Source organism: Penicillium longicatenatum (genome assembly GCF_028827895.1).
Source record: "Penicillium longicatenatum strain IBT 33135 chromosome Unknown contig_6_segment0_segment0, whole genome shotgun sequence".
In the NCBI taxonomy this organism is placed as follows: Eukaryota; Fungi; Ascomycota; class Eurotiomycetes; order Eurotiales; family Aspergillaceae; genus Penicillium; species Penicillium longicatenatum.
The window spans coordinates 4,973,118-4,998,341 of record NW_026643123.1 but is presented as its reverse complement, the minus strand read 5'-3'; the positions used below and the strand labels follow the sequence as shown (position 1 = coordinate 4,998,341).

The 25,224-nt window shown below is 49.4% G+C and overlaps 12 protein-coding genes across 12 annotated transcripts; 6 read left to right on the top strand and 6 right to left on the bottom strand.

The window, feature by feature from the left end:
* Window positions 1–24: 24 nt before the first annotated feature.
* Window positions 25–1,099, top strand: N7484_010068 (uncharacterized protein; the record flags this gene model as incomplete). The annotated part of the gene is made up of 3 exons (XM_057120455.1): window positions 25–169; window positions 229–1,016; window positions 1,073–1,099. The coding sequence occupies 3 exons, from the start codon at window positions 25–27 to the stop codon at window positions 1,097–1,099; spliced, it is 960 nt and encodes a 319-aa protein (XP_056970010.1).
* Window positions 1,100–1,371: 272 nt separating this feature from the next.
* On the bottom strand, window positions 1,372–2,700 carry N7484_010067 (uncharacterized protein; the record flags this gene model as incomplete). Its single annotated transcript, XM_057120454.1, has 1 exon — window positions 1,372–2,700. One exon carries the CDS (start codon window positions 2,698–2,700, stop codon window positions 1,372–1,374), a length of 1,329 nt encoding a protein of 442 aa, XP_056970009.1.
* Window positions 2,701–3,997: 1,297 nt separating this feature from the next.
* Window positions 3,998–4,754, top strand: N7484_010066 (uncharacterized protein; the record flags this gene model as incomplete). The annotated part of the gene is made up of 2 exons (XM_057120453.1): window positions 3,998–4,144; window positions 4,221–4,754. 2 exons carry the CDS (start codon window positions 3,998–4,000, stop codon window positions 4,752–4,754), a joined length of 681 nt encoding a protein of 226 aa, XP_056970008.1.
* Window positions 4,755–5,186: 432 nt separating this feature from the next.
* Window positions 5,187–6,587, bottom strand: N7484_010065 (putative protein phosphatase PP1 regulatory subunit Sds22; the record flags this gene model as incomplete). Its single annotated transcript, XM_057120452.1, has 6 exons — window positions 5,187–5,203; window positions 5,257–5,734; window positions 5,793–6,071; window positions 6,229–6,300; window positions 6,363–6,394; window positions 6,449–6,587. 6 exons carry the CDS (start codon window positions 6,585–6,587, stop codon window positions 5,187–5,189), a joined length of 1,017 nt encoding a protein of 338 aa, XP_056970007.1.
* A 1,114-nt stretch (window positions 6,588–7,701) lies between these two features.
* Window positions 7,702–9,586, bottom strand: psrA (putative general stress response phosphoprotein phosphatase Psr1/2; the record flags this gene model as incomplete). The annotated part of the gene is made up of 5 exons (XM_057120451.1): window positions 7,702–7,914; window positions 7,971–8,069; window positions 8,124–8,273; window positions 8,327–9,414; window positions 9,490–9,586. 5 exons carry the CDS (start codon window positions 9,584–9,586, stop codon window positions 7,702–7,704), a joined length of 1,647 nt encoding a protein of 548 aa, XP_056970006.1.
* A 1,554-nt stretch (window positions 9,587–11,140) lies between these two features.
* N7484_010063 (uncharacterized protein) lies at window positions 11,141–13,562 on the top strand (the record flags this gene model as incomplete). The annotated part of the gene is made up of 5 exons (XM_057120450.1): window positions 11,141–11,336; window positions 11,502–11,578; window positions 11,633–11,683; window positions 11,759–11,792; window positions 11,842–13,562. 5 exons carry the CDS (start codon window positions 11,141–11,143, stop codon window positions 13,560–13,562), a joined length of 2,079 nt encoding a protein of 692 aa, XP_056970005.1.
* Window positions 13,563–14,598: 1,036 nt separating this feature from the next.
* N7484_010062 (Zinc finger C2H2) lies at window positions 14,599–15,264 on the top strand (the record flags this gene model as incomplete). Its single annotated transcript, XM_057120449.1, has 2 exons — window positions 14,599–15,011; window positions 15,063–15,264. The coding sequence occupies 2 exons, from the start codon at window positions 14,599–14,601 to the stop codon at window positions 15,262–15,264; spliced, it is 615 nt and encodes a 204-aa protein (XP_056970004.1).
* Window positions 15,265–16,203: 939 nt separating this feature from the next.
* N7484_010061 (uncharacterized protein) lies at window positions 16,204–16,633 on the top strand (the record flags this gene model as incomplete). Its single annotated transcript, XM_057120448.1, has 2 exons — window positions 16,204–16,361; window positions 16,450–16,633. The coding sequence occupies 2 exons, from the start codon at window positions 16,204–16,206 to the stop codon at window positions 16,631–16,633; spliced, it is 342 nt and encodes a 113-aa protein (XP_056970003.1).
* A 443-nt stretch (window positions 16,634–17,076) lies between these two features.
* On the bottom strand, window positions 17,077–18,257 carry N7484_010060 (uncharacterized protein; the record flags this gene model as incomplete). Its single annotated transcript, XM_057120447.1, has 3 exons — window positions 17,077–17,933; window positions 17,985–18,137; window positions 18,194–18,257. 3 exons carry the CDS (start codon window positions 18,255–18,257, stop codon window positions 17,077–17,079), a joined length of 1,074 nt encoding a protein of 357 aa, XP_056970002.1.
* A 238-nt stretch (window positions 18,258–18,495) lies between these two features.
* N7484_010059 (uncharacterized protein) lies at window positions 18,496–20,528 on the bottom strand (the record flags this gene model as incomplete). The annotated part of the gene is made up of 5 exons (XM_057120446.1): window positions 18,496–19,250; window positions 19,303–19,728; window positions 19,792–19,956; window positions 20,022–20,278; window positions 20,473–20,528. 5 exons carry the CDS (start codon window positions 20,526–20,528, stop codon window positions 18,496–18,498), a joined length of 1,659 nt encoding a protein of 552 aa, XP_056970001.1.
* A 241-nt stretch (window positions 20,529–20,769) lies between these two features.
* On the top strand, window positions 20,770–21,176 carry N7484_010058 (Tim10/DDP family zinc finger protein). The gene is made up of 2 exons (XM_057120445.1): window positions 20,770–20,904; window positions 20,966–21,176. Exons 1-2 carry the CDS (start codon window positions 20,807–20,809, stop codon window positions 21,141–21,143), a joined length of 276 nt encoding a protein of 91 aa, XP_056970000.1. The 5' UTR covers window positions 20,770–20,806; the 3' UTR covers window positions 21,144–21,176.
* A 261-nt stretch (window positions 21,177–21,437) lies between these two features.
* Window positions 21,438–24,020, bottom strand: N7484_010057 (putative Sin3 complex subunit (Stb2); the record flags this gene model as incomplete). The annotated part of the gene is made up of 1 exon (XM_057120444.1): window positions 21,438–24,020. One exon carries the CDS (start codon window positions 24,018–24,020, stop codon window positions 21,438–21,440), a length of 2,583 nt encoding a protein of 860 aa, XP_056969999.1.
* Between the last annotated feature and the right edge of the window lie 1,204 nt (window positions 24,021–25,224).

The window sequence follows — 25,224 nt, the reverse complement described above, 5'->3', positions numbered from 1 at the left end:
ATATTCTCCTCCAATTCCCTCACAATGACTACCCCCACCGTTAAGCTGAACAGCGGCTTTGAGATGCCCCTCGTGGGCTTCGGTCTGTGGAAGGTGAACAACGATACCTGCGCAGACCAGGTCTACAACGCCATTAAGGCTGGTTACCGCCTGTTCGATGGTGCCTGCGGTAAGCATTCTATTCTCCTACTCTGCAAACGCGCAAAAACTGACCTAATCTCCCAAAAGACTACGGCAACGAGGTCGAGTGCGGTCAAGGTGTCACCCGCGCCATCAAGGACGGTCTCGTCAAGCGTGAGGACCTCTTCATCGTCTCCAAGCTCTGGAACAGCTTCCACGACGGCGAGCAGGTCGAGCCCATCTGCCGCAAGCAGCTCGCAGACTGGAACGTCGACTACTTCGATCTGTACATCGTGCACTTCCCCATCGCCCTGAAATACCTCGACCCCTCAGTCCGCTACCCTCCCAGCTGGACCCAGGCCGACGGCAAGGTCGAGCTTGGCAAGGCCTCCATCCAGGAGACCTGGACCGCCATGGAGTCTCTGACCGATAAGAAGCTTGCCCGCAGCATCGGCGTGAGCAACTTCAGCGCTCAGCTGCTTATGGATCTGCTCCGCTATGCCCGTGTTCGTCCTGCTACCTTGCAGATCGAGCACCACCCCTACCTTACCCAGACCCGGTTGGTGGATTACGCACAGAAGCAGGGTCTTGCTGTTACTGCTTACTCCTCCTTCGGTCCCCTCAGCTTCTTGGAGTTGGATTTGAAGGATGCCCATGGTACCCCTCCTTTGTTTGAACATCCTGTTATTAAGGGTCTTGCCGAGAAGTACGGACGTACTCCTGCACAGATTCTGCTGCGTTGGGCTACCCAGAGAAACATTGCAGTTATTCCTAAGAGTAACAGCCCCACTCGTTTGGCTCAGAACTTGCAGGTCAATGACTTTGACTTGGAGGCTGGTGAGATTGAGGCTATTGCTGCTTTGGATAAGGGTCTGCGCTTCAACGACCCCGTTGCTGTGAGTATCTCCGTTGCTTCATTCTGGTTGGAAATTTTTGCTAACTTGCTTGGTAGTACGGCCTTGACATCCCTATCTTCTAAGGGATCAAACTCGTTCATGGGAATGATTGAGTCTTGCCGGAGGGGTTCCATCTGGCTTTCGTGATGCTATATGATAAACAGAATAATGACACGGATTTTCACGAATACCTTTGACTTCAAACCACTTTAAGAGCTCCTATCAGTTATTGGAATAGAGTAGATAATTTTCGTACATCTCTAGGTAAAGATATTCCAAGTTCAAGTGCCATGTAATCCAATTCCTAGTGTACAAGTAACATTCTTGAAAATGATCTTAAATCAGGCACATATGATTAATCTGAGACCTTAGAGATCCCAGAGGCTAATTTCTTGATTTTCCCCGCAAGATCCCAGGCTATGAAAATCCCCTTCTCCCTCCAAATTGCATCCATCTGATTCAAGATCCACTTACGATCTGATTTCCGCGCCACGGGTGATTGGGCAATTACATAAAGGAACCAGACAGGCAAATGGCTACCTCCAGGAACCCGAGCATTGGTGAAAATGGCCATATCTTCCGTGGGAAATGGAACAGTCTCCAGATTGATTGGCGGGAGTTGTCCAAGTAATTGAGGCATGCTAGCCAGAATGTCGTCCCGCATCTGCAGCATAATCTCAAGTGATGATTGTAGCTGTTGCGTGAAACGGGGATGGACCACCTCGGAAGGGCGGTCTGCAAAAGCCTGTACTAGTCTTTCTTGCAGTGTTTGATGGAGTAAGCTGCGAAATGCTCGACCGCCATCCCAGATTTTGACGCTTTGCGGCTCACGATAGATATCAAAACGTTGGTTGTAGACCTGAGAAGGGTCGGCGGTTGAATCGTGAATTGTGATATAGTGGCCCTGTGATAACAATGAATCGAGGAGACGTTGAAATTGTTTGTCTATGCGTAGCGCTTGGTCCATAAGCACAACTAACGGGAGTGATTGGCAAGTGGCCAGAAGGTTGAGGCATTCAATTCCAACCCCATTCAGTTGCCATGCAAGATGATTTGGATCGACGTACCCTGAGTGGGTCAGCACTTCTCGCAGGACTACCATATGTATTGGCATTGACAGCCGCTGATGGAGACAAGCAAGTAGCATGTCTGCCATAACCTGAGAAAACATCCGTATGCCCAAAGGAGTGGTCATTTGGTCCACGCCACGTACGGCAAGGATGCTGGCCGCTCCTTTTGCATGGTGAGCCCATGTATCCAGCCTGCTGTCACTATTGTGGGCGATTTGATCATATAGGCACAACACCGAAACTGCCACGAGAGTACTGTCCCGACGGGCTTCCTCAGCCGATTGCAGAGAGCGGTTGACTAGCTTTACCGCATTGGCATATTGGGCTTGAGAATGATGGAGCCACTTTGGGGAATGATTGATATTACTCATTGCAGCAAGTCCCACCGCCGACACTGCTGATAGCATGGCCTCAGAGTTTTGCTCTCTGAGGAAAAGGTCCGGAATGTATTCATAGTATCCTCGCGACGAGCCCTCGGTGCGAGGTGTGATGACAGTTGATATGAAGTAGTTTGCTCCGAGGTTATCCATGGAATCCGGTAATGAATACCGAGGAGATGGCATGGAACATTCAGACGAGGGTGTGGTAGCAGTTCGTGGTACCAAATGCGACATGCTGTCTGTTTCTGAAGACAGGCCCCGGCACAAGAAGTCCAGTGTTTCATGCATTGTACTCGGCGTTTCAAGATGCTGGCCTTGTATTGAGTCATTGAACAGCCCGGGCCTATCCTGATCTGAATGCCGTTGGTTTTGTAGCTCTCGAGCTTTCTTCCACTTTGACCTGGATCTCTCAATGACATGAGTAGTCTCATTCCGAAACCGCACGGCCTGGGGGTCTGGATATCCAGTACATATTTCGCCTCTTCGGGCACATTGACCACATCCCGGCTTCTTCTTGTCACACTGAATTATCATTTAGTTATTACCATTCATGATTCAGTGCAGGGCTGTGCACTTTCACGTACTTGACGCCTGCCTGTGCGACAGGGCGCACAGCTACTGGAAAGCTTCCCGCAGTAGGTCATGATGCCCACACCCTGATTAACACTAGCAAGAACCAGTGAGTGGTACCACCTCGGATGTAGAAGTGGGCAAATGCGACGCGACTGGAGAAGAGCAGATGGCTCGAGATCCGACTCAGCCTTATCTAACGGTGTGGGACTTTGGCCCCCACGTGCCGTGTTAAGCTTCAGGCTAAGCAATGGCCCGATCCGATAAGCACTGCGAAGTCAAATTATGCAGCTCACTGCAGCGGAGAGGCTGCATACTGAATACTCAATCTTGCTTTAGAGATGGTGCAGCCATAGCCTGTATACATGATCCAGCTATTCTGCACCGGATGACCACTTGTTATCTCAACAGTTCATTCCATTTGCACAGCTTAACTGACCTTGGAAGATAATTTCCTTTGCATTATTACTCAAGGTAACAAAATTGAGCTTCGCATCAGATAATCACATCCTGTCGTTGGGTGATCACCAGCAGTGGTAGAGCTCCGAAGGTTCTTGTGGGGGGCACTGAGTGTCTTTGAGACTTGGAGTGGTGACAGTAAAGAGTGTATGGGAGATGGAAATTCAACAGCGTGTGGGTTCAAGCTAGACGGGTGAGAAGTGGAATTAAAAGCATGGCAATGCTCATAGATTCGATCGACGATAACTTGCCATATTTGGCAACTGGAGTCGCAAAGCTATGGTTGCTTCAAACCTGAGGACCTGACGTGCCCAATTTTTTACTAGGCAAATTACAAGTTAGAAAACAGTGGACATTCGCTCACCATGATTTTCAAGGTCATCAAACCAGGGTGAGCATTTTGCACATTTGTTGCCAGGGACCATGGACTATACCGCGCCAAGAGCGGACCGCAACTCAACCATCTCCGCACTCCCGACACTTTTTCTCTCCAACACCCAAGATGACGTCCCCAGCTGCCCTAGGGCGCCTAGCCTCGACACAAGTACACATTCAAATGATCCCTAGTCCTCGGAAAATCGGCGAGACTCGACAAATCCTAGCCGCGCTCCAAAAATTCGGCGAAGTGACCACATTCCGCAACCTCAAGGTGAGAACATGCCGCGCCGCGAAACGTCACGCGCGCAACCCAAGATCTAGAACCGACTCTAACCTTGACCTCCCAGTATGATCTCTCCAATAAATCAACAAATAAGCACCGTCCAATCGTCGCCATTTTCGAGTCGCCCGACGCCGCGCAGCGCGCAATTGCTTCCTCGCCAATGACAGTAACCCTCGACTCTACATCTACGTCGCAATCCTCAGATCCCAAGACCTCCTCACCGACAAAACAATACAAAACGCACGACCCTATATTTGACGATGTTGCCACCGGAACAATAAAATGCATAATTGAGCCATCGCGCCACAAGCATGAGAATGCAATTCGACGCAACCACTATTTCTCGACCTTCTACCCGGACACGGAAGATCCCATATACAAAGACATGAACAGTCCGCAAACCGGTGTCCCGCTTAAGGCGTTAGGAGATGTGTTGCTGAGTCGGAAGGGGAAAGTTGATTCATATACGCCGTTGAAGGTTCACGGCACTAAATCGGCGCTTGGGACAGGGAGTATAATGGACATTTGGAGAGAGCGAGGGATTGAGGAAGAGGGTGGACCGCCTAAGTCTGATAAGGAGGGGGTCCATAGGGTTTGAGAGGTCTAGGGTTGAGATCTACATTCGCTCCCTTCTTTTCTCTTGGAAGGAGAAGAGGAACCTTTGAGATTACCCGTCTCTTGGCGCGTCTTCTCTTCAGCACACAAGTTTGTGATGGTCATACCATGCAATGCTTGTCTGTGGCTCTAACACAGGAGAATTGCCGATGAGCCGCAGAACGATCCCTCCGTGTACATATTGTGGAGGGCAAAATATCATGTATATAGGCTGAACAAATAATTTAAGGCAATTGTCTTCTAAAGCAAGACTTGGGTATTGTGTATATCACGATGGGATATCTTAATTCCGTCCACTAGTCTACAAAGAATCACATGGGCATAAAACCTAGTTTCGTTTATTATTAGGCTTTCTCTACTTGAGCCGATCATGCGACAGAACCACCGATCAGATAATCAATACAGCGGTCAAGGCTCAGACCCGTACGTAAGCTACAGGGCATAGTTAGCATTCGAAGAGTGAATCTGAAGGGAGGAATACATACTCGCATCGATCTGAGTAACCTGTGGCAACGCCAACCGCACCTTATTGCGATAGACGGCAGGCCCATTCAACTGCAAAGGATTGCCTTCAAAGTAGACAGTCTCCAGCTTCTCCTTGTCTTTCAGTTCACGCTCAACCTCCTCAAAACTGACAAGCTTGTTATTGGATCCCCAGAGCTCTTCAAGGTTCTTCAGCGTGGAGAGGTGCTCAAGGTGGGTGACCTGGTTATTCGAGAAGTCCAGGATACGCAGCGTAGTGTTTGACTCCAGACCGGACAGATCAGTGATAGCGTTGTGAGAAAGATAGATCTCTTCGAGATTGGGGAGAGCGGAGAGGCCAGTGATGCTTGTGAGGCGGTTGGATTGGATGGAGATAATGCGAAGGTTAGAGAGACTGTCGAGGTTTTTCATCTCGGTGATCTTATTCTTTCCTAGCCATAATTCTTCCAATGCAGAAAGGGTTTCGAGATTTTCGATTTCCTACGTCAAGTTAGCCTTTGTACTCCGATCCTCTGTTCAAGTGTGGGAGGATACTCACTCTGATCCGATTTGCGCCCAGCTCCAAGTTCCGTAGAGCGGTCAGACCTTCTAACCCTTCGATCTTGGATATCTTATTCTGCACGAAAAACAGCTCGGTAAGCTTCACAAGGTGTGAAATATTCTTAATATGCTTAAGCTTGTTGAAACTGAAATCCAAGCTGGTCAAGTCGTGGAACTCATCCAGACCCTTGAGATGGGAGATAAGGTTGTCATAAAGGTCAAGCTCGGTAAGGGTAGCGGCGACATTGGACGGGAAGTCGACGCGCGATATTTGGTTCTGGCGCAGGCATAGTCTCTAGTGCTCACTCCGTTAGCCAGCTGCCATGAATCTTGACGAGGTTACCGCGACAGTTCGCGCGGTGCATCACTCATTGTGAAGTGTTGTCCGTGCATAGAACCCGAATATGAAAGATGAAGAGGAAGGATGGAGTTACCTGGAGCTTGTTAAACCGTTCCAAGTGCAGCGCAGCAATCGAAGATATGCGACAATGGACAAGATCGATATCCTAGCAAAGAAACAAGTCAGCATCCTTGTTCAAAGGAACTCCGAGCTTGATTGAAATCATACCTCGACATTCACATCCTCGCCCTCCAAAAGATCTGCACCTTATTAGCCCACTAGCTCCATGCGCAATTCTGAGTCTAAATCGTCACCTTCATCGGCATCAATCTCGTCCACAGGTGGGGCCTCAGGATCGGAGTAATCCGAATCCTCCAAAGCCTCTGGATTCGTGATGACAGCTTTCGGGGGCTCCATGCGTAATTTTCCGTCCCAGCCTTCTTTGTTCTTCATGATGGGAGGGGGTTGTGAGGAAGATGATGGCGCGAGGTGGCGGGCGGTGGAAGCGGGATTGCGGGGAGCTTTTTTTTTGATGACTCGTGAGGGGTCACAGGCGCCTGGATAGAATACGCCAAAGGGCTGGGAACGTGAATCAGTCTGGGAGTAAGTTAATTTGAACTCGCAATAAATGATTTGAGCATGGTCTAATATTGGTTTGCTTGCATTTTGGTTGCTTACTACATCAACCTAATGCAGCGCGATGGATCCGACGAAATCATGAGATCGTGCTGATAAGACCAACCACAATTGATTTGACAAGTTCTCTAGCATAAGTCTACAAAAGGAATCACGCTATCACAGTGCGCCACGCTATATGTATTATTTGAAACATGTCGAAGACTATATACTAGAATGCCGCAGCCGATCAGATAGTCAAACATTGCATGCGGGGAATCAATCCAGCAATGGAACGCAAGCTTGGCACGCGGTGGCAGGGTCAAGAGACGCATTAACAGCCTGGAAGTGTCTCCACAGTTTGATGAAAATCAAGAAAGAATCTGACCTACCACACCCGTGGTGATGGCTGGACCCGGTCGACAGAGTAGCGAGGCGCAAAAAGACAAAACAAATACGCATAGGGGGGGATACAGCGGCAACATTGAGAACCAACAGACGCCTGCAGAATGCATCGGAGAATGCGGACTAAGGATAGAATAACGACAAGGGGAGATCGGGAAGACCAGGGCATGACAGGGAATAATCGACAGGACTAGGAAAGAAGGCTCGCTCGGAGCAATGTCAGATAAGGACACAATGCCGAAGGGAAAGCAAGGCAAATAAAGAATATAGATGCCGGGGGTTATGAAAGGCTATTCAGAACAATAGAAACGACGAATGCATCAGATGAGCCATGGCCCGGTAGGGAACCAGTTCCCATCTAGGTCCATGGTCGCGTCAAGAAGCGAAGCGGCAATGTAATGGGACAGGGAACTAAGGGTAAATGCGAAGAGATAGGGAAATGCTGGGAAGTAAAAGCTTTTCTCGCAACAAAAAAATTTTCAAACATAGGGAACGGTGCGCTCAAAGGGGGAATCTCGGGCGTTAGAAAGATCTCCAGACAAGACATTCACAGAGTGATGTCCAGGACCATGCTGACATCTTGGACCTGAGCCCCAGCAAGATCCTCGAGAACGGGAATTAGGTCAAGCAGTTCATTGTCGTGTGCGTCAGAGAACCAGCTGCTGATGGGTATCGCGTGTTGAGGATGGAAGATATACGAAGTAGGAGAGTTGTCAATGATGATCGTTTCACGGAGGTCACGGCCAACTTGAGAAAGGTCCTATGGATCATTGTGAGTGTGCGTTTGTACATGTTGATCGAGGGGTAAACACCAACCTTCACGTAGTTCCCTTGGTGATTGTAGCAACTCTCTCGGAATAACCGATGGTGTACCACATCATGAATATCAAGCTGGTCTAGCAATGGATCACCGTACTGCAAATTTGATCAGTGATTATCACCTGTCGCGACAAAGATCATCAAACTCACCTTCGAAACCGATGCCGTAAAGACTACTACCTCGTACAACTCACCAACCCGTTTCATGAATTCATCCACGCCGGGCCGCTTGATGACATAGATATTGTGATACTGTCCCTCAATCTCGACAGGAATAGTGAAATCGGCACGTTCAAGAACCTGAAAACAATAACAATAAGCGGGGTTCAAACAGGATTGAATGAGGCTCTTACCTTGAAACTACTGTGAACTAATGTTTCATCGAGATCTAGGACAAGACATTTTCGACCCTGGAGGGTTGGCACAATCGGCGGGAGCAGCCACTGCTGATCCTCTCTTTCTGGCGCTGAGGGTACATCAGGAAGCATTGGCGGGGGCGGAGGGGGAGGCAATGCGACGGTCGTTTGGGAAGCTTGGTGAACAACGTCCTCTTGGTGCGAGTGATCTTCGATTTCGCCATTCACAGGTTGCTTGGGCATGGATTCATCGGCTGGGGGTTCTTCTGTCGGCTTGGCCTCCTCGGATGGAGGAGCATCGGCCTTTGATTCAGGCACAGCACCATTGGCCTTGCCAGGCTTCGTGGATTCATGTTCTTTCGCAATTTCGGAGACCTCGGGTTGGCTGACCCCAGTGGAAGTGCCCTCGCCAGGCGCATCGGCCATAGGCTGGGCGACAATTTCGTCTTCTTTCTTGGGTTCGTCGTTGACGGTCAAATTGGCTTTCTCGTTGTCAAAGTAAGCAGGATCTCTCGACTCAGCAGTACTTGAGTCCCCGGCGTGAGCTTCTGCCTTGTCAGGAGTCGGTAGTCGGTTCGAAGTAGGCGCTTGTTTTGTGGACTTCTTTGCAGGAACCGCATCATCGTCACCATCCACACCAGGTGAGGAGCAACAACTCAGAAACGCCAGAAACTTGCTCTTCTTCTGGGATCGTGGAGGGCCATTCATTTCCGGGGTAGTTGGGGTGGCTGACTCTGGGGATTTTTCCACATTTGCCACTTCCTGCGCCCGTCGTGACCGTCTGCTACTCGCCCGGCTACGATCCCTGTGCACCTTGAGGATGCTGACCTTGGAGCCTCGACGAGCGGGCGCCTCCGGCGCTGATTCCTCGGTCTTTTCCGTTGACTGTTTATCCGTCTTCGAGGACCGGCGCGACGGAATTGGGATCAACAGACTACGCTTCTTCGGCGCGTCGGCCCCTTCGACCTCTGGCGGATTCGAGGCGGAGGCGACTGAGGAGGAGACTTGCTGAGCGGACGCGCCTGGGGTCGACTGCTGGATATCAGCGGCGTCGGAGACCTTCTGATTCGGGGTCGATTCCGGGCCTGAGGAGCACAACATCAGCGACCGGGGGATTTCAAAGGGAAGGCGCATTTTGAATGGTCTACGCAGGGACTCACCAGAGGCCTCCGGATTCTCCGAGGGATTCATGAGCGCCGTGCCCGCGGAATCGGGAGCTTGAGGAGAGGGATCTTGCCCCGTGCTCGCTCCACGCATCGGGGGTTTGGCTTAGGGAGCGAGGGTCACCGAGACCCAGAGAGCACAAAAAAGGAGAAGATGAGCTTGATCAAGAATAGAGGGCGGAGAGCTCCTCCAACAGTGCAGAGAGCGCGGCAACTGGGAAAGATGTCAACACGCCTCCTGGATCAGCAAGCGCCCAGGGCCCTTTGCTTTGGGGGGAAGGAAGCTCAGGTTCGCACGTACCGCCTTTGGCCCCCAAGTCGAACCAACCACGTTCAGGGACTGCGCCAAGGCTGACGGATCCCCAGCCCACAGAATAGCAAAATAATACTTGATAAAGATGTCTTTGCAAGGGCACTGAATCTTGAGGATTTATCTTGACGAGTAAGGGACCAGCATGGAGTGGCAGTCGAGAAAGAGGAGTCGATGTCACGTGAGGGGACTCGGCCAGTGTTTTTCTTTTTCACCTCGATTCACACTACTTCACCACTACTCAAGCCCTCGGCGGCTACGCTCTACTCCCGGCTTAGTTGGGTTTAGTGTTCAGGTGGATCCCCCTCATTTCTGGTTGCCCACTTGACGCTCACAACTCCAGTCCCAGTATTGGATGAATAACTAGTGCAGGGCCTGGACCAAAAGAACTGCAGGAATTCATGGTGATCCATCCAAGGCGATCGGATCTGAGCGGTTCAGTAGCCACATGCCCCCTTTTTTTTTGGCTTGCAAGTGAAGAAAATACAAATTCCAGGGGGAAAAGACCTGCGGGTTATGATTTATTATTGGCGGGAAATTAGCCTGAAAGAACCAATCCCCGTGTGATAACTGAATTGAATGTGTGCTTCGGAGAGCACGATGTGATAGGGAATACGGAGTACATATCAAGGAAGTCATGCAAGAGTAAAAATAGATTTGTTCACATCAGTACTTCATTGTACTTAATGTCTACCTAGTGCGACGTAGTAATTTCCCATGAACCTGGTATTTCCGAAGTACTGCCGGCAGGAGCTTTCCCCATGCGCTCATCTCCACAAGGTTTGTTCTACTGCATATAATACCACCCGTGAAGAGGCGCTAGAGAAAACATCGCCACGTTCCATGTTTCCAAGCTTATAGAAAAGGTAAAAGAGACCGTACAACATGCATCTTCAATCTAGGCGAAAAGACTTAGATCGGTGTTCGTGGTTTCCTTGCTATTCCCGGGTGTTTAGAGAGGCGCTGTGTTACCTTTCCCCTCAAAAGCCACACCATCTGATCCATCTGTTCCAAACTAAGCAAGTTGCGTTCAAAGTTGCCACAAACATCAACAAGTTGCCAACGTGAACTCGTGACCTTGTGAACTGGACCACCTCGCATCAACAAAGATTATTCCCCTTTGACCCCCTCTTATCACCACGTGACTACTTGTCAATGGATCAACATTCGTCTCTCACCTGTCACGCATTGATTACTCCAATATTCCAAAAGCAACCGGACCTTGAGTCTTGTAATTTCATCATCTAGTAAACCACTTGAACTATTCCTTCAAACACCGGGGCGTCCCAGCCCCCCAACTTGCCGTCTCAAGCTGTTTCCTGTTCAAAATATCCCAAGATGTCAAACGACGACTCAGATGACCCGAACCTGGTGGTCATTCCTGTGGATCCCCTTTTAAGTGATGGAGACGCAAATCGTTGGCCTAAACCAGGTGTTCCAGGTGCACGCTTTGAATACACTAAGATTGATGACTCGAGATGGAGAGCGGCCCTTGCTGAAATGTGGGTCAAAGAGACCGGTGCTCTAGAAGAAAGTAAGTTTGATTTCAATTGCATACTTCATATTGTTGGGGCTTGCATTGAAAGCCTTCGAATGCCGCTTGTTGGCTTCTGGTGATTCATTCGTTATCATGCCTTTACACCTCCCGCTCTATCTTACATATCAATACTTGTGCAATCTATTGACTAATCTCATCCAGGTGTTGGGTATACCCTTGACTCAATGCCCGAGGGCTATGCAATTTTTGATCGGCCCCGAGGATCCGACCCTAGATTTGTGAGCCTTGATGTTCTCATTTGTTGGAACCCTTTCTCTAACTTTTTGTCTTAGCGGGATGCCTTCCTGTATGGACACCCGAGCGGCACCTATTACCAGTCTCGTGTGAGATTCTTTCCACATTTTTATTGGTTGATGAGTGGAAGACAAAAGCCTTGTGAATGTTTCATTTGTAAAAAGCCTGCTTCTGCAAAAGGAGGTCAGCCTCGAAAGCGTAAGTCAAACATTATCGCATAGTCATCTTTGTTTCTAACATTCTTCAGGCCGCACAAAGGCTGAAATGGAAGCTGCCAGGGCCTTGGCAGCGGGAAGTACGGCAGCAGCAACTACAGATGGAAGTGTCAGGTCAAGTGTCAAACGAACACAAGTGAATGTTGACAGACTACCGGACATGCCCCAAGATGATGAAGGTCCCGATTACTGGAAGATACATATTGCGAAGCTGAAGAGGACCGGCTCTATTGACGAAGAGATCCATCATCCTCTCAATATGGACTGGGCCTTGACCCATGAATGGCTGGCCGATTACTTCGTCCGACTACAGCTTCAGGCAGCGTTTATTCCACGTCGAGGGGAGGTCGTCCTTTGGACCCATGAGCTCGAGGGTCCGCTTGTGTGGAACAGCGATGCCAAATGCTATATGATGCGCAAAAATGACGCTTGGATCGCCCCAGAATGGCGTGCTGGTATCGTCACCCAAACCCCAGAAGAAGCAACAAGTTTCCTGGACATCGTCCAGTTAACAGACAAATTAAACCCATCTATCTCCTACTGGGGATTCCGAGTCGAAACGGTCCCAGATCCTCTCAACGATGAGGACAAGGCTTATTCGTCGCAGTACAACTATGTCCCACTGAAATGTATCAAACCATTCGGTTCTTATGAGAGATTTCTGCATGGGATCCCACGTGAGAAACTCCATCCTTCCATCGAATATGCCATGACAACCATGGCCTCATGGAGTCTCCTCTTTCATACCCACTTCAAAGGAACCTGGCCCAACGCCCGGGTCTACAGTCAAGGCATTTTCATCGGGCCAGAACTCCTTGCTGTCAAAGACACTGTGCGCCTGAAGCCCTTCGGCCTGAGGCAGGAACAAATGGAGGATAGCGGCAATGTTCTCCACAGTGAGCATGACCCCGTAGACGTGATGGTCATTGAAAAGATCTGGCTTGGACTTGAAGAATGCCACGATGATCCAAAAGATCCTCTCCTCGCAACCCGATGTCTCCCTTACATCTCAGGGAAAGTGTATACGCGCGATGCCAATCGTCTCAGCCGCGATATGCCCTTCGACAAAGACCCTCTTCAGAAATTGTCCATCGACGAAACTGCCAATGCGTTCTGCCAGATCGGAATGAGCACCTACGGTGACTGGTATCGCGTTGCTGGTGGACGCACATGCGTCGTTTCTCCGCCAATGATTCTGGGCCGGTGCTACGAGCCCGAAGCAACAACCCTGCACTTTGGGGGTAAAAGGCTTGATTACGACCTCCATGGAATTATGAATGGACGTCGGTACTCAAGCGAAGTGGATGTTCGGATGCCAAAGGGTTTCGACTGGTTTTGGGGCGATAATCGTGTGGAGACCCTGGGCCTAGCCTCGGTCAATGGTGTCGACGTCGGCGTTGGGGCGGTGCAACGCGAGAACCCCCAGCGATGGCAACGTATCTTGCGAATGCTCCATGGACCCTATTCAGACATAGATATCAAAAAAGCTGCGCTACCTCGGAAAGTTGGGCGGCCTCCAAAGATCAAGTTTGGGGAAGTGGGGAAGACAAGTAAGCTTGTCAGTACTGGGCTGGGTGTACGCTCTGGCTCTAGTTCCAGTGATGCGGTGGAGGTTGATATGATGGCTGAGGACGAGGATGAGACGAGTTCATCTGAGAAGGATCTCTCGGAGGGAGAACTGACTGCCCCGGTCCTGTATCGCGGTGGCACGGAAGAAAGTGAGGGCGGAGACTATGATCCTCGCAATGTTTGAGTCGGATGCTCTGGGCAAGAGATATTGATATGCGGATGGAAAGATTTCGAATTATGGCCGATCAAGCCAAAATCGCTACATCTTATCTAGATAAGACTCGACATTAGAGTCTTAAGGAACGAGTAACGACCCTAATGTACAATATTAATCCAATGGAAGTATCAAGGCCCCAGCTAGTTGTATTATAATATGTGGCAGATATCAACCTATTGGAATGCACGTCATGCAACCCTTCAACCTTACGCGGCTGCATACGCCCTGAGTTTACCCCCTCGTCGCATAGAGGTCGTACTGCCAGCAAGGATTTTCTTCGTCTTCTGCATCGTCTGCATTTTCTGGGTATCGATACCCTGTCCACGTTGGTAATCAAAACCACATGAACAGTACGGCATTACTGCAAAGATCCCGGGATGTCATACTGCAGCAATTGGCAGATCTATTGGACAATCTTGCAGGCTTGACTCGGGCTTGACTCGTGCGGTGATGTACTGAAACTTCCAATACCGTATACTCAAACAACAACGATTAGAGTTTTTTATATAATACATACTAAACACGTTTCGGGCCAGAAATACAGATTGTACGTACATACTGCAGGTTCATTCTACGCGTTCGTGTGTAAGCCTAGGGTGAAAAGTGTGGTCAGGGCGGTCTGGGAACATTTTGCGCGAAATTATTGGAGAGTCGGGGCAAAAAAAAGTGGACCAAGATAAATAAATACGGTTTACAAGCGCCCATTGGCAGTGCTTTGCATCGACTCCACTTGTTACTGTCAGTATGCGTCCCGTATAGCATGGTTAGGGGTACTGTGGCGAGTGGCGATCCAATAGAGCCCCTACTTGCAGTAGCACTAAAGCACCTGCAAGTGTACAGGTATGCATACGTGTGTAGTAAACCTCCCCATCTAACATCCGTGTTAGCTTTCCAGTAGATATAAATGACGATTCTCCTCCTAGACGTCGTTTTTTTCATTCTTTTTTTTCTTCAATGTGATTCAATACAAAAGTAACTACCAGAACTTTATCGCTAGCCTAACATGGACTGGTCCTCATACGATATCTCGTCAAACCATTGGAGCAATGTTCCCTTCGCTAGTCATTCAACAGCGCCCGAGTCTCGTTCATCAATCCCTCAGCTTATAGACTCAACTTCTTTTTCTACCTGCTCGTCAGACGAGCTCTTTCCACAGAACCTCTTAGTTCAACCCTTTTATGATATACTTGGTTCCAATCCCCTAGATGTTCGCCACGCCTGTCAAGATCATATTGAGTCCTTCCGTCCTATGCGCAACGAATACCAGCACATTACGATGCGCGATGATCTGCGTGGGAGTACCATAATGCCAAAACACCCTATTCCTCCATGCTCGGCATGCGACGGTGGTCAGCCATGGAAAACCGGGACCCCAAGTGGTCTGCCAAACACTCGCGGCCGTCCCGAGAGGATCGAGTAAGCCATTTTAAATAAAGTTGTAATATAATATACTAACGAAATTTCCAGTTCTCTAGTATGCAAATGGGAGAATTGCCGAAAGCCCCCATTCCAATCGAAGGGCGCTTTGATGCGGCACATCAACACGCAGCATGTAGCTCCGCGTTCATTCAAGTGTCCAGATCAGTCGTGCGACAGGTTCTTTAGCCGTAAGGATAACATGGAGGAGCATGTACGCCGCGTTCATTGGATTCGAGTTCAAGGTCTCTAGTTTAATGAATGAAGACATTTGGATGATCGGATTTCCATTATACATGGGCAAAGGAGCATACGACAAGCAGGTATGCCGAAACCTAGACGAACGCACTCATTAGAGTCTTCAGGAACGAATAACGACCCTAATGGGGATCAAAGTTCCAGAGAGCTGTATCGAGATATGTGGCGGACTCCAACCAACCATGTTCAAAACATTGCAATGCACAATTCCAACCTGAGGCAGCCGCATGTGCACTGTTAATGCTCCCTCTCCAGATGGACGGCGTACATATTATTAGTATTTTCAGGTGTATATATCTTTAGGGAGCAACTCCTCTCTTAAGTGTCCAGAATCCTCTCCGTCTTCTGGGTCTTCTGGAGTCACAAGGATTCCTCGACCGTCTTGCTGCGCACGGGTCGTAAATTGACGAGAACTCGTGGACTGGACCCCTTAGGTGTTCACGTGATCGTCGTACTTGTGTCCTAAGTGCAGTGGGGGTGAGAGTAAGGAGGTTGCACCGATTGTATTACCGCCAATCAAGTGATCGGCCCACTGGACATACATATTCCTCGGTCTAAGCCACTAAGCGATCTATCCGACTGTATATAAATGTCAATTCTCCTCCCAGATGCTGTAGTAATTATTTTTTGTAATACCAAACTATTAAGTCTTTGTCTATAGCCTAAGATGGACTTGCCGCTGTGTACCATCCCATCAGGCCATTGGCGTCATGTTCCCTCCGATAAAACGGCTAGTCGCTCAACAGCGCTCGAACCTCGTGCATCAACATCTCAGCCTATAGGCTCCACACCTTTTTCTATCTACTATTCTGAATTGCCCTTGGCACAGAGCCTCTTTTCTCAACCTTCTTTTGATTTACTTGGTTCCAATTCACTCGATTTTCTCCACGACAATAATGATCCAATAGAGCGCAACGAACACCAGCACATTACGATGCGCGATGATCTTAGTCGGGATAATCTGATGCCCACGCGCTCTGCCCTCCGTGCTCAGCATGCAATGGTGATGGTCAAGTACGGCCCGCTGAACCCCCAAGGGGCTCACCAAACACCTATGGTCAACCCCATCAGATCGAGTAAGTCATTCAAGATGTAATTTGCTTATAATGCCTGGATTCAAATCTCTCGTTCATATGTCTAGACATATATCTAGTTTCTTATATGCTAACAAAACCCCCAGATCCTTGATGTGCAAGTGGGCGAATTGCCAAAAGCTATTCAAATCGAAGGGTACTCTGAAACGGCACGTCAACACGCAGCATATAGATCCGCATTCGTTCAAGTGCCAGTCGTGCAACAAGTCCTTTAGCCGGAGGGACAATATGGAGGTGCATTTTCGCCAGGTCCATTGCATTCGAGTATGAAAGTTTTCAATTTTACATGTATGAGTCAAGGCCAGATTTTGGGTTGAACATGGACTGAAAGCGGTTCTCCGTCCAGTAGTACCTCCTCGGCTTCGTGATTGTTCCTCAAAATAATCAATGTTTCATTCTGCTCTCTCGTACAGCCTTTCTATGGAAAAGAAAATAAATTATCTTTTAAGATATTATTCCGCCGTCTTCAAAGTCCACCTTGAATACTTGGGACCTGAATCTTTTGAAGGAGTCACTAGAATTAGGACTTGTGCGTCGAGAGACGCGATACTCTTAGCTTCGCTTTCCGTATATCAACATGGCCTTTACAGTAGTGCCTATCAAATCGTATTCACTGGCTTCTCACGGACCTAAATTACTCGTTACTCTCTTCTTACCGTTACAAATCAATCCATCCACCTGCTGCACTCTTTTATTCTCTTATACTCCTAGAACTAGTAGTTCTTCTGCACAACCGCCCTCGCAAACTCCGCGAAAGTCAAACCAGCCTCAACCTCCTCCCCCAGATTCGGCTGCGTAAACACCGCCAACGTATTCCTAGCAATCCGTCCCTCTCCACACTTCGCCCCTTTCACAAAATGCGGCACAGCTCGGAATTTGCCCTGCGTGATGAGTTGAAGCGCCTCACCAGTCTGGAAAGCAAGACAGTCCTTGGGAATGTTAACTTTGACGACCTCGCCCGCTCGAGAACGGATATACAGTCCCGCAGAGGGATCCGGAGAAACCGTAAGTTCAGGAAGAGAAGATGATGCAGATTCGAGTGTCGGGGGTGTAGCTGCTTCGTCGAGGAACATAGCAGATGTAAGACCTGTCAGACAGCCATGATCGATATGCGTAGCGCACCAGTCATCGTCGTCTTTATCGTTTTCTTCCTCCGCAGATACTGTCTCTTCGTTGGAAGGAAAGTAATGCAGAAGTCTTGCTTTGGTGGTAAGGCTCGTCTCGACAACACGCTGCAGATACCCGGGCTTGTAATCCTCGATATTTGCCTCAGCGTAGCGATCACATGCTCGCGCGACCAGTCCCGCGGTCTGGATGATTAGAGAGCAGAGACTTTCGATGCTAGGTCTGAAAGTAGGTAGATGTTCCGGCGAAGGCCAGATATTAGGTGCCGTGTACTGCGGTAGATCGGGAAATCCATCTGCTGGGGCGCTATCAAGGTTTGGGTCTTGGTAGAAAGCGCAGTTGACGTAGTAGGAGCCCTTCAGCGTGTCGAAGTGGCCTGATTTGAGTGTTTCTTTGCCGCAGGACCAGCCAACTAGGTACTTTGATTCAGGGCTTTCGAGGCATTCTGGATTTGTTAGTAACGGTACTTATTGACTTCGGCGGTTATACTGCGTACCTAGTTCCTTGGGCGGGAGAGCTGCTAGGTAAGATGCATTTGAGAGGACTTGTGTGCGCAGCTGCACAAACTTTTCTGGAAGATCTTTCACGACGATGATTCCTAGGGAGGATGGACCAAAGGCTTCTGTGAGGGTGTCGAAGGAGACGGTGCCTGTTCCCAATTAGTGATCGTGTAACGGCTAGATACATTTCCAAGGCGATGCTCACCATCCTCGAGGTCCTTGAGGCTTACAGTAACCGCTTGGGCTACTGGTGTCTTGTTGACAGCCATGTTGTTGAAGTAACAAAATGTGTCATGTTTTTCCCCGCTTCAACAATTGGGTTAACGGGTGCGGCCGATAAGACGGCTAGCGACGGCTTGATAAAGCGGGTGAGTTTACACTACATGCACGTCGAACTCGAGTGATTAGGACTATGCGAATGAAGTAGAGTAGATGTTGGTACATGAATTAAGTCTATCGTACAAGATATCTAGGAGACATACGAATGTTATGCCAGGTAAAGGTATCTTATGCCTCGTTAGATCCAGACCGTCTCGTGACAGTCCTCAAATTTCCAAAAGCCAAGACATCACCAATACGCTTCGCACCTGTAAAAAGCATAACAAGGCGATCAATACCACATCCCCATCCTCCTGTCGCGGGGAGTCCCCATTCTAGCGCTTCGAGATAAGTCTCATCTATCTCGCCGGGCTCACCAGCCGCATGACTAAACCGCAGTTGGTCCTCGAATTTACGGCGTTGTTCGAACGGCGAGTTCTCCTCCTCATAGGTATTAACCAACTCCTTCCCTTGGACGAACAGTTCTCCGCGTGCAGCGACACATTGGCCGGTTGTGGGGTGTATGAATGATTTCGAAAGCGGGGAGAGACATTCAGGAGGATTGATGATGAATGTTGGGTCAACGCATTGGGGTTCGACGTAGACACTGCAGAGTTCGTCTAGGAGGCGGGGGAGGGTTGCGTTTTCGGGGAGGGGGAGGGAAAGAGTCTGGAAAAGGGTGCGGATTTGGTCAAGGGCGTCGGGGGAGTTTAGGTCGGGAAGTTTTTGGTTGATGGCGTCCTCGATGCCGGTGATAAAGTCGATGCGCTTGAAAGGCGCGGTAAAGTTGATCTGGGTGGGTTGGAGACTGGTCTTGAGGGATTGGATGTGAGCGGCCATGCCGGACAGTAGTTCTTCGGTGATGCGCATCAGGTCTTCTAGGTTGGCGTAGGCGTGGTAGAATTCGCAGGTAGTGAACTCGGGATTATGTGTTTTGTCAATTCCTGAAACTATCAGTCTTTATTTTCTTGCTCACGATATCACAGCTGGACGTACCTTCGTTACGGAATGATGGTCCGATCTCGAATACTCGGTCGAACCCACCGACGATGAGCCGCTTCAGCCATAATTCTGGCGCAATGCGCAAAGACAGCTGGCGCTCTGGGAACTCCGTGCCAGAAGTGATGAATGGACGGGCAATAGCACCACCAGCCACGGCGCCAATGATAGGGGTGCTGACTTCCATAAAAGAGCGATCAACGAAAAATTGACGCAAATACTGAGTCAGAGCTGATCTAGTTCGAATGATATCCGCGGCTGCGGGATCGGCCAGAAATTGGACATGGCGGGGATAAGGCGAGGTTTCATGCGAATTATCATGAACCGGAACATCATGCAGACATGGCGCAAGCAGCTGAGGCAATTGAGTAGCTTTGATAGTAAGCTCGCCACGACTGGTACGGTGCGGAGTGCCAGTTACAGCTGAAATGAAACAGCAGTTAGTGGGAAAGTTCTATACAAGCTCAGACTCGATCAGATACATACTGAATGCATCACCACGACGAAGGAGTCGATTAAAGGTTTTAAATTGGCTGCTCTCGATGCCTTGGAGCTGGCCCTTGTTGCACATCACTTGGACTTTATGGCCATCTTGCACGATATCGAAAAAAGATAATTTGCTCCCTGCGAGTCTGTAGGTACGTATTCTACCTAATCTAATCTAAGTACAAGGACAATGAAGAGGCCTTAGGCCAAGAACAACAGACGCAACCTACCAGAGATGACGACTGTGTCTTCTACAGAATCATCGTTGGCTAACCCGTCGTACCGTGAGCGGAATTCCTTGCAGCTCATAGTACGGGCGTCCACTGCAAGCCGGGGATATGGGTCCGCATGGGCAGACTTGATCCCCTGTACTCGTTCCTGGAAAGACTTTTCAGGAGATGAAGCAGAGCTAGCATTCCGGATGGTCTCCTGTGTTAGTCGAACCCGTATGAGGGGCTGAATACGGGTTTGTTGGAGGCGTCCTGCACTTGAAGGGAGTCAGTTAAAATTCCCATGATAATTGCAATGCAAGAAACAAGAGTAGGATAGTAGATCAGTTATAATGTCCGTGCGTTCATATACTCGTGAGAGTATCAACTGCAGCGGTTCTGAAGCAGAAGGGTACATATCATCATAGAAGGTAACGAGAGAAAAAATAAAAGAGATTAAAGTCTTTCTTACCTGAAGCGTAGACCCTCCAAACTGCGGGACAAAGCCCTTGAGCGAATTGATTGCATTGCGAACAATTCACAGTTCACATTGCGTGGTTGAGAGAGAGGAAGAAGAAAGAAAAAAAAAATAGCGAAGAAACGGGAAAAGTGGAAAAACTCGGGCGGACAAGACTAGGTGGCCCAAGCTTCCAAACTCGACAACTTCCGGTCCGCATCGACCCTGACAACCAACCATCATCCATTCTATCAAGGTATGCACCATGTTCATTCATAATTTGGGCCAGCATGTACTAATCAATTGCGCCTTTATCAGTTAACCTCTATCAAACCACATCACATTCACCATGTCTTTCCTTTTCGGCGGTCAGCCCAAGATGTCCTCGGAGATGAAGCTCGCTCAGGCCGAGACCGAAGTCGAGATGATCTCTGACATGTTCAACCGGTGAGGAATTGTCTTCTATGATATACACTTCGACCATGCGCTAATGCAGGATGGTCACTAGTTTGAACGAGTCCTGCACCAAGAAGTGTGTCCCCGTCGACTACCGTGAGGGTGACCTGAACAAGGGCGAGTCCGTCTGCCTCGACCGTTGTGTCTCCAAGTTCTTCGACGTCAACATCAAGGTTAGCGAGAAGATGCAGGGTGATGCCGCTCAGAAGCAGCAGGCTTTCGGCATGTAAAGTGACATAGCTTTACAACTTGACGCGCGGGAGGAGGAATTAGACAACGAATCGGAGTCCCCCTCTGAGAACCTATCATCTAGAGAGCAGACTGGCTACTGCAACGAGTACCATTTCTCTATCGAGGATCGATTTGTTTCTGTTTCGTGATGGGACACGTTTATATCATCACATTTGGATAAGGCGAGGAACGCCAATCTATCTATGTACAATAGCGAAAAAAAATGGAAACACAGGAGAATTTCCAACAGGAAGAAAATTATGATTATACAGGCGTGTTCGCGTGAGAAAGGTTCACGAGCCAGAGGAACCTACGGACCCCGCGAAGCCGAAAGATCGTTGAAACCATGTCATCCAGGAGACGCTATGCTCTTCCTCGCCTTGAAGCAGAGCTTTAACACGGGTTTCCACGTTGACAATATGTCGCTCAAAGTCGGTCAATCCTTCCTCCATATCCTCGACTTTAGATTCGAGGACATGAAGCTCGTAGTCCAGTTTAGCGCCAAGTAGCTCGACGCGCTTAACACTGTCATTCAAATAGGAACTCTCATCGGTCAAGAGATCGCTGGATCTTTCTCGAAGCTTTTGGTAGTCACCAAACCGATCAATGTAGACTGAATTCAACTCTTCGTGTTGATCATAGAGTGTGGTATTAAGGCCATCCACAGAATCCACTTGACGCTCGACCCAAGGAGCAGTATGCTCAGCCAAATGCAATATTCGGGAGCTGAAGATACGAGCATCGGATGCCAGGATGTCTTCTTGGGCAATGGCTTCTTCCAAAGTGGCCCAGTTATCGACTCTCGGCTGTTCAACCAGTGGCTTGGATGCGTGGATCACTTCTTCCACATTACTAAAGGAAAGATGCCTCGGGCATCGTTCATCACAGCGCCGGGGGTCGATTTCACTACTTCGGAGCTCTTCGCAGCTTTGGGCTCGCCGGAGAGACATCAAAGCTAAATTTGGCCTTGGGTCTTCTGGGTCTCCCGGCTCGCTTGATGCGGCGGTAGACCGTGTTGCAGTGCGCTCTAGATCCGATTCTTCTTCCACCCCGGGGAGGGTTGTTGGAACCGGAAGGTGATCTTGTTGCTGCGTCTGCAATTCTGGCTCTGTGTCTGTAGGCGCAGACTCGATGTGAATCTCTGGGGGCTTGATATCGGGCACTGATTCCGCCCGAGCGGATGGTTGGCTCTGGTCATCCTCAGGTCGATATTCCAACTCTCCGTCAACCTTTGAGTCAGATGTCAGACCAGTGGTGGTTCTTGTTTTGGTGATTGAGGGCTCAGTATCACTGTCTATGGATGGGCGATACGCAATATCATGCATTAGTTCCGAGCCGTCACGGGAATGTTTGTGGTGATGAGATCGCAGACCAGGCAAGCCCACTGCGTCCTTGAAACGGCCCAGGCCAGCCCGAGCATCCGACACCCTTCCGCTAACACCCTTCTTCCGGTGTTCTTTTTCTTCGGCGGCTAGCATTTCCGACGGCTTCCACTGTCGTTCAAGGCTAGAGGTCACTCGTTCCGCGTGCAAGTCCTCTCCAGAGTGCTTCTTCCGACTTGTCCAAACATAGCCGCCCTGGTCATCTGTGGTAAACATCATGTCCGACGTTGGGGCACGCGTGAACGAGTCATCATGACCGCTCTTGCGGAGTTTTCCCAGCCACAGCCACTTTGCTCTTGATCCGTAACAGCACTGGATAAAGGTATCGATGTCAAGTGTTTCAATGTCTGCAATTCCACCCTTCTCACGTCCACGAACCATCCCCATGACCATCTCACCACCTTGACCACTGAGCTCGGCCATCGTTGATTTGACAGCATCGGTCCACCCTTCCGCATTAGCAGCCTTAGCCGTAGCGCGATGTAACCGATCTAAGGTTCGCCGATCTAGCCTCCTTGTTCGACTCATTTTCTGAGATTTCTGGAAACCACTGATACCCCGTTTCAGGTTGTCGATATCAAAGGCGTCCTTCCCCACAGGAGCTCCATATGCATGGAGTCGATTTCGAGCACCAAGCAGTGTTCCGAGGAGGGCAGACACGGTGGTTGGTCCCAGCATACCATCACTTGGTTCAATGTTATACAGTTCTGACCCGATATCAGCCCACCAGTCACTAATTGCTGCTTCGGTCACATCGCACAGGAGACCGTCCACATATTCCGGCGCTAGTTTGTCAAACACCATCAAGGCAATTTGACACTGCTTTACCAACTCTATTACCGCATTATAAAGAGGAACCCGCTCATTTGTTCGGTAAAGTTGATGGAACTTTGCTTCTGTGGCCGGTAATGGAGACTGGAGTTTGAGGCCTGCCCGTCCAGCGCAACCCAATCGCTTCAAGTCCTCGTTCACAATGAAATCCTCCCGGTGTTTCTTGACATCGCCTTGTGGGACTGGAATGACAGTAAGGGCCGATGGAAAAGTCCCCAAGTCTGTGACCATGACTGTGCCGAGAGGGGTCTCCTTCTGTCGAGCATGGTATTGCTTGACAGCGTCAAAGTACATCCGCAGGCGAGGTGACCATGTGGTTTCATCTGTTGGTACGCTGAGTACCCCAACAATGACTGTATGCGATGGGTCTCCAGTATAGGTTGAAATAACAAAGGTCGGATGCACCCGAGAGCAGGCCCATTGTTCGACAATATAGATTTCATAACCTTGCAGGGTGGAGCGGCGGTGGAGGACGTCGGTGGAGGGGTCTTCTTCGAGGTATCGCAGGGCAACGGGGTCAGTGAAGACCAGTCTCTGGTGGCCCTGGCGTACTACTTGTTCGTGACCGTTCGTGTGGGAGGCGGGGCTTCCTCTGAGGCCGTCGGCGACCTTCGCGGAGTCTCGACGGTCTGGCGCCGGCGTACCGGCTGCGTTGGCTGACATGACGGCTGTCGGTTAGTATGAGACGCAGAATCTCGAGGAGAAAGCCCGAGAGAACAGATAGTGAATATGATGGAGAGGACCATTGATTACACCAGCTCCGGCGCCACGCCTCGGCCCAGGTCAGGGAGGCGCCGCCGAGTGTTTGAATTTGAGTAGAGTCAAGAAAACACAAAGAGAATAGAAGGTAGGAACAGCACTGGAGGCATGTTCCAGTTAAATAGAAAGACAGCAATTACCACCAAAAATTACTGGAAACTGAGACAATTATCAAGTGTAGATTAAACTCCCCAAGCCTGCAGAATGAGCGACGTCACTGAGTGGGCGGTGAAGATCGACATCAGGCGTCCACCAAACCAGGGATTTTGGTTTTTAACTCAGGGACCAGCTGCATATATAACTAAATGGTCTGTATTTCTACTGTACTGCAACTAGGAGAAAGCTTCATCAAAGATAAGTGCTAAGCTAGAAGCACACAAAGCTAAAGTGCGGTGGCATAACGCGTATTCGCGTGCCAACATTCTACAAACAAAGGATATGAGGTAAATCTCTTCTCTACAGGCCACCAGCATGGGTGACAAGCAGTAGTGAAAAGACCAGACAATACTCAGAACTGGACGTTGCAGAAATGCGAACAGTCCAACGCAGAAGCCTTCGAAGAGGCTGCGAGTAAAAACGCTCGATGGATTAACCAAGGAGGTTGGAGGTATCTTAATTTTTCAAAAATTCCCTTCCGATCCCGGAGGACCAGAAGGAGAGGTCAATTTGGTAGTTTTCAACTAGCAAAAACACGGTCTCGGATGTCTCCTCACTGACGCGTGTAAAACCCGTGCACTAGGATGAAGAAGAAAAGAAAAAGAAGGGGAAAGGAGAAGAGGAAGGAGAAATATTTATACCCAGGGGGGACTCGCGCTAGCGTAAGCGAGAGTGGGGGCCAAGGCTGCAGCCTTGCATGTGATTGGAGCAAGTGGGGTGAATGACTCATCCCTGGCGGGTGCTTTCCTAACTAGGACTAGTGCCTTTGAAGCTCCGTCTCTCATTTACGAACAGTATGAAGCATGACTCTCAGCTTTGTAACTGGGTGTTCACGGCATGTATGTAGCACATAAAATTTTAAGTGGAACCATTCTGCATCTTTCAATGCAGTGAGTTACCCAGGGGCCCGTATCACCCCGCTGTAAACAGCATCAGTCGACTGCTCGATCGG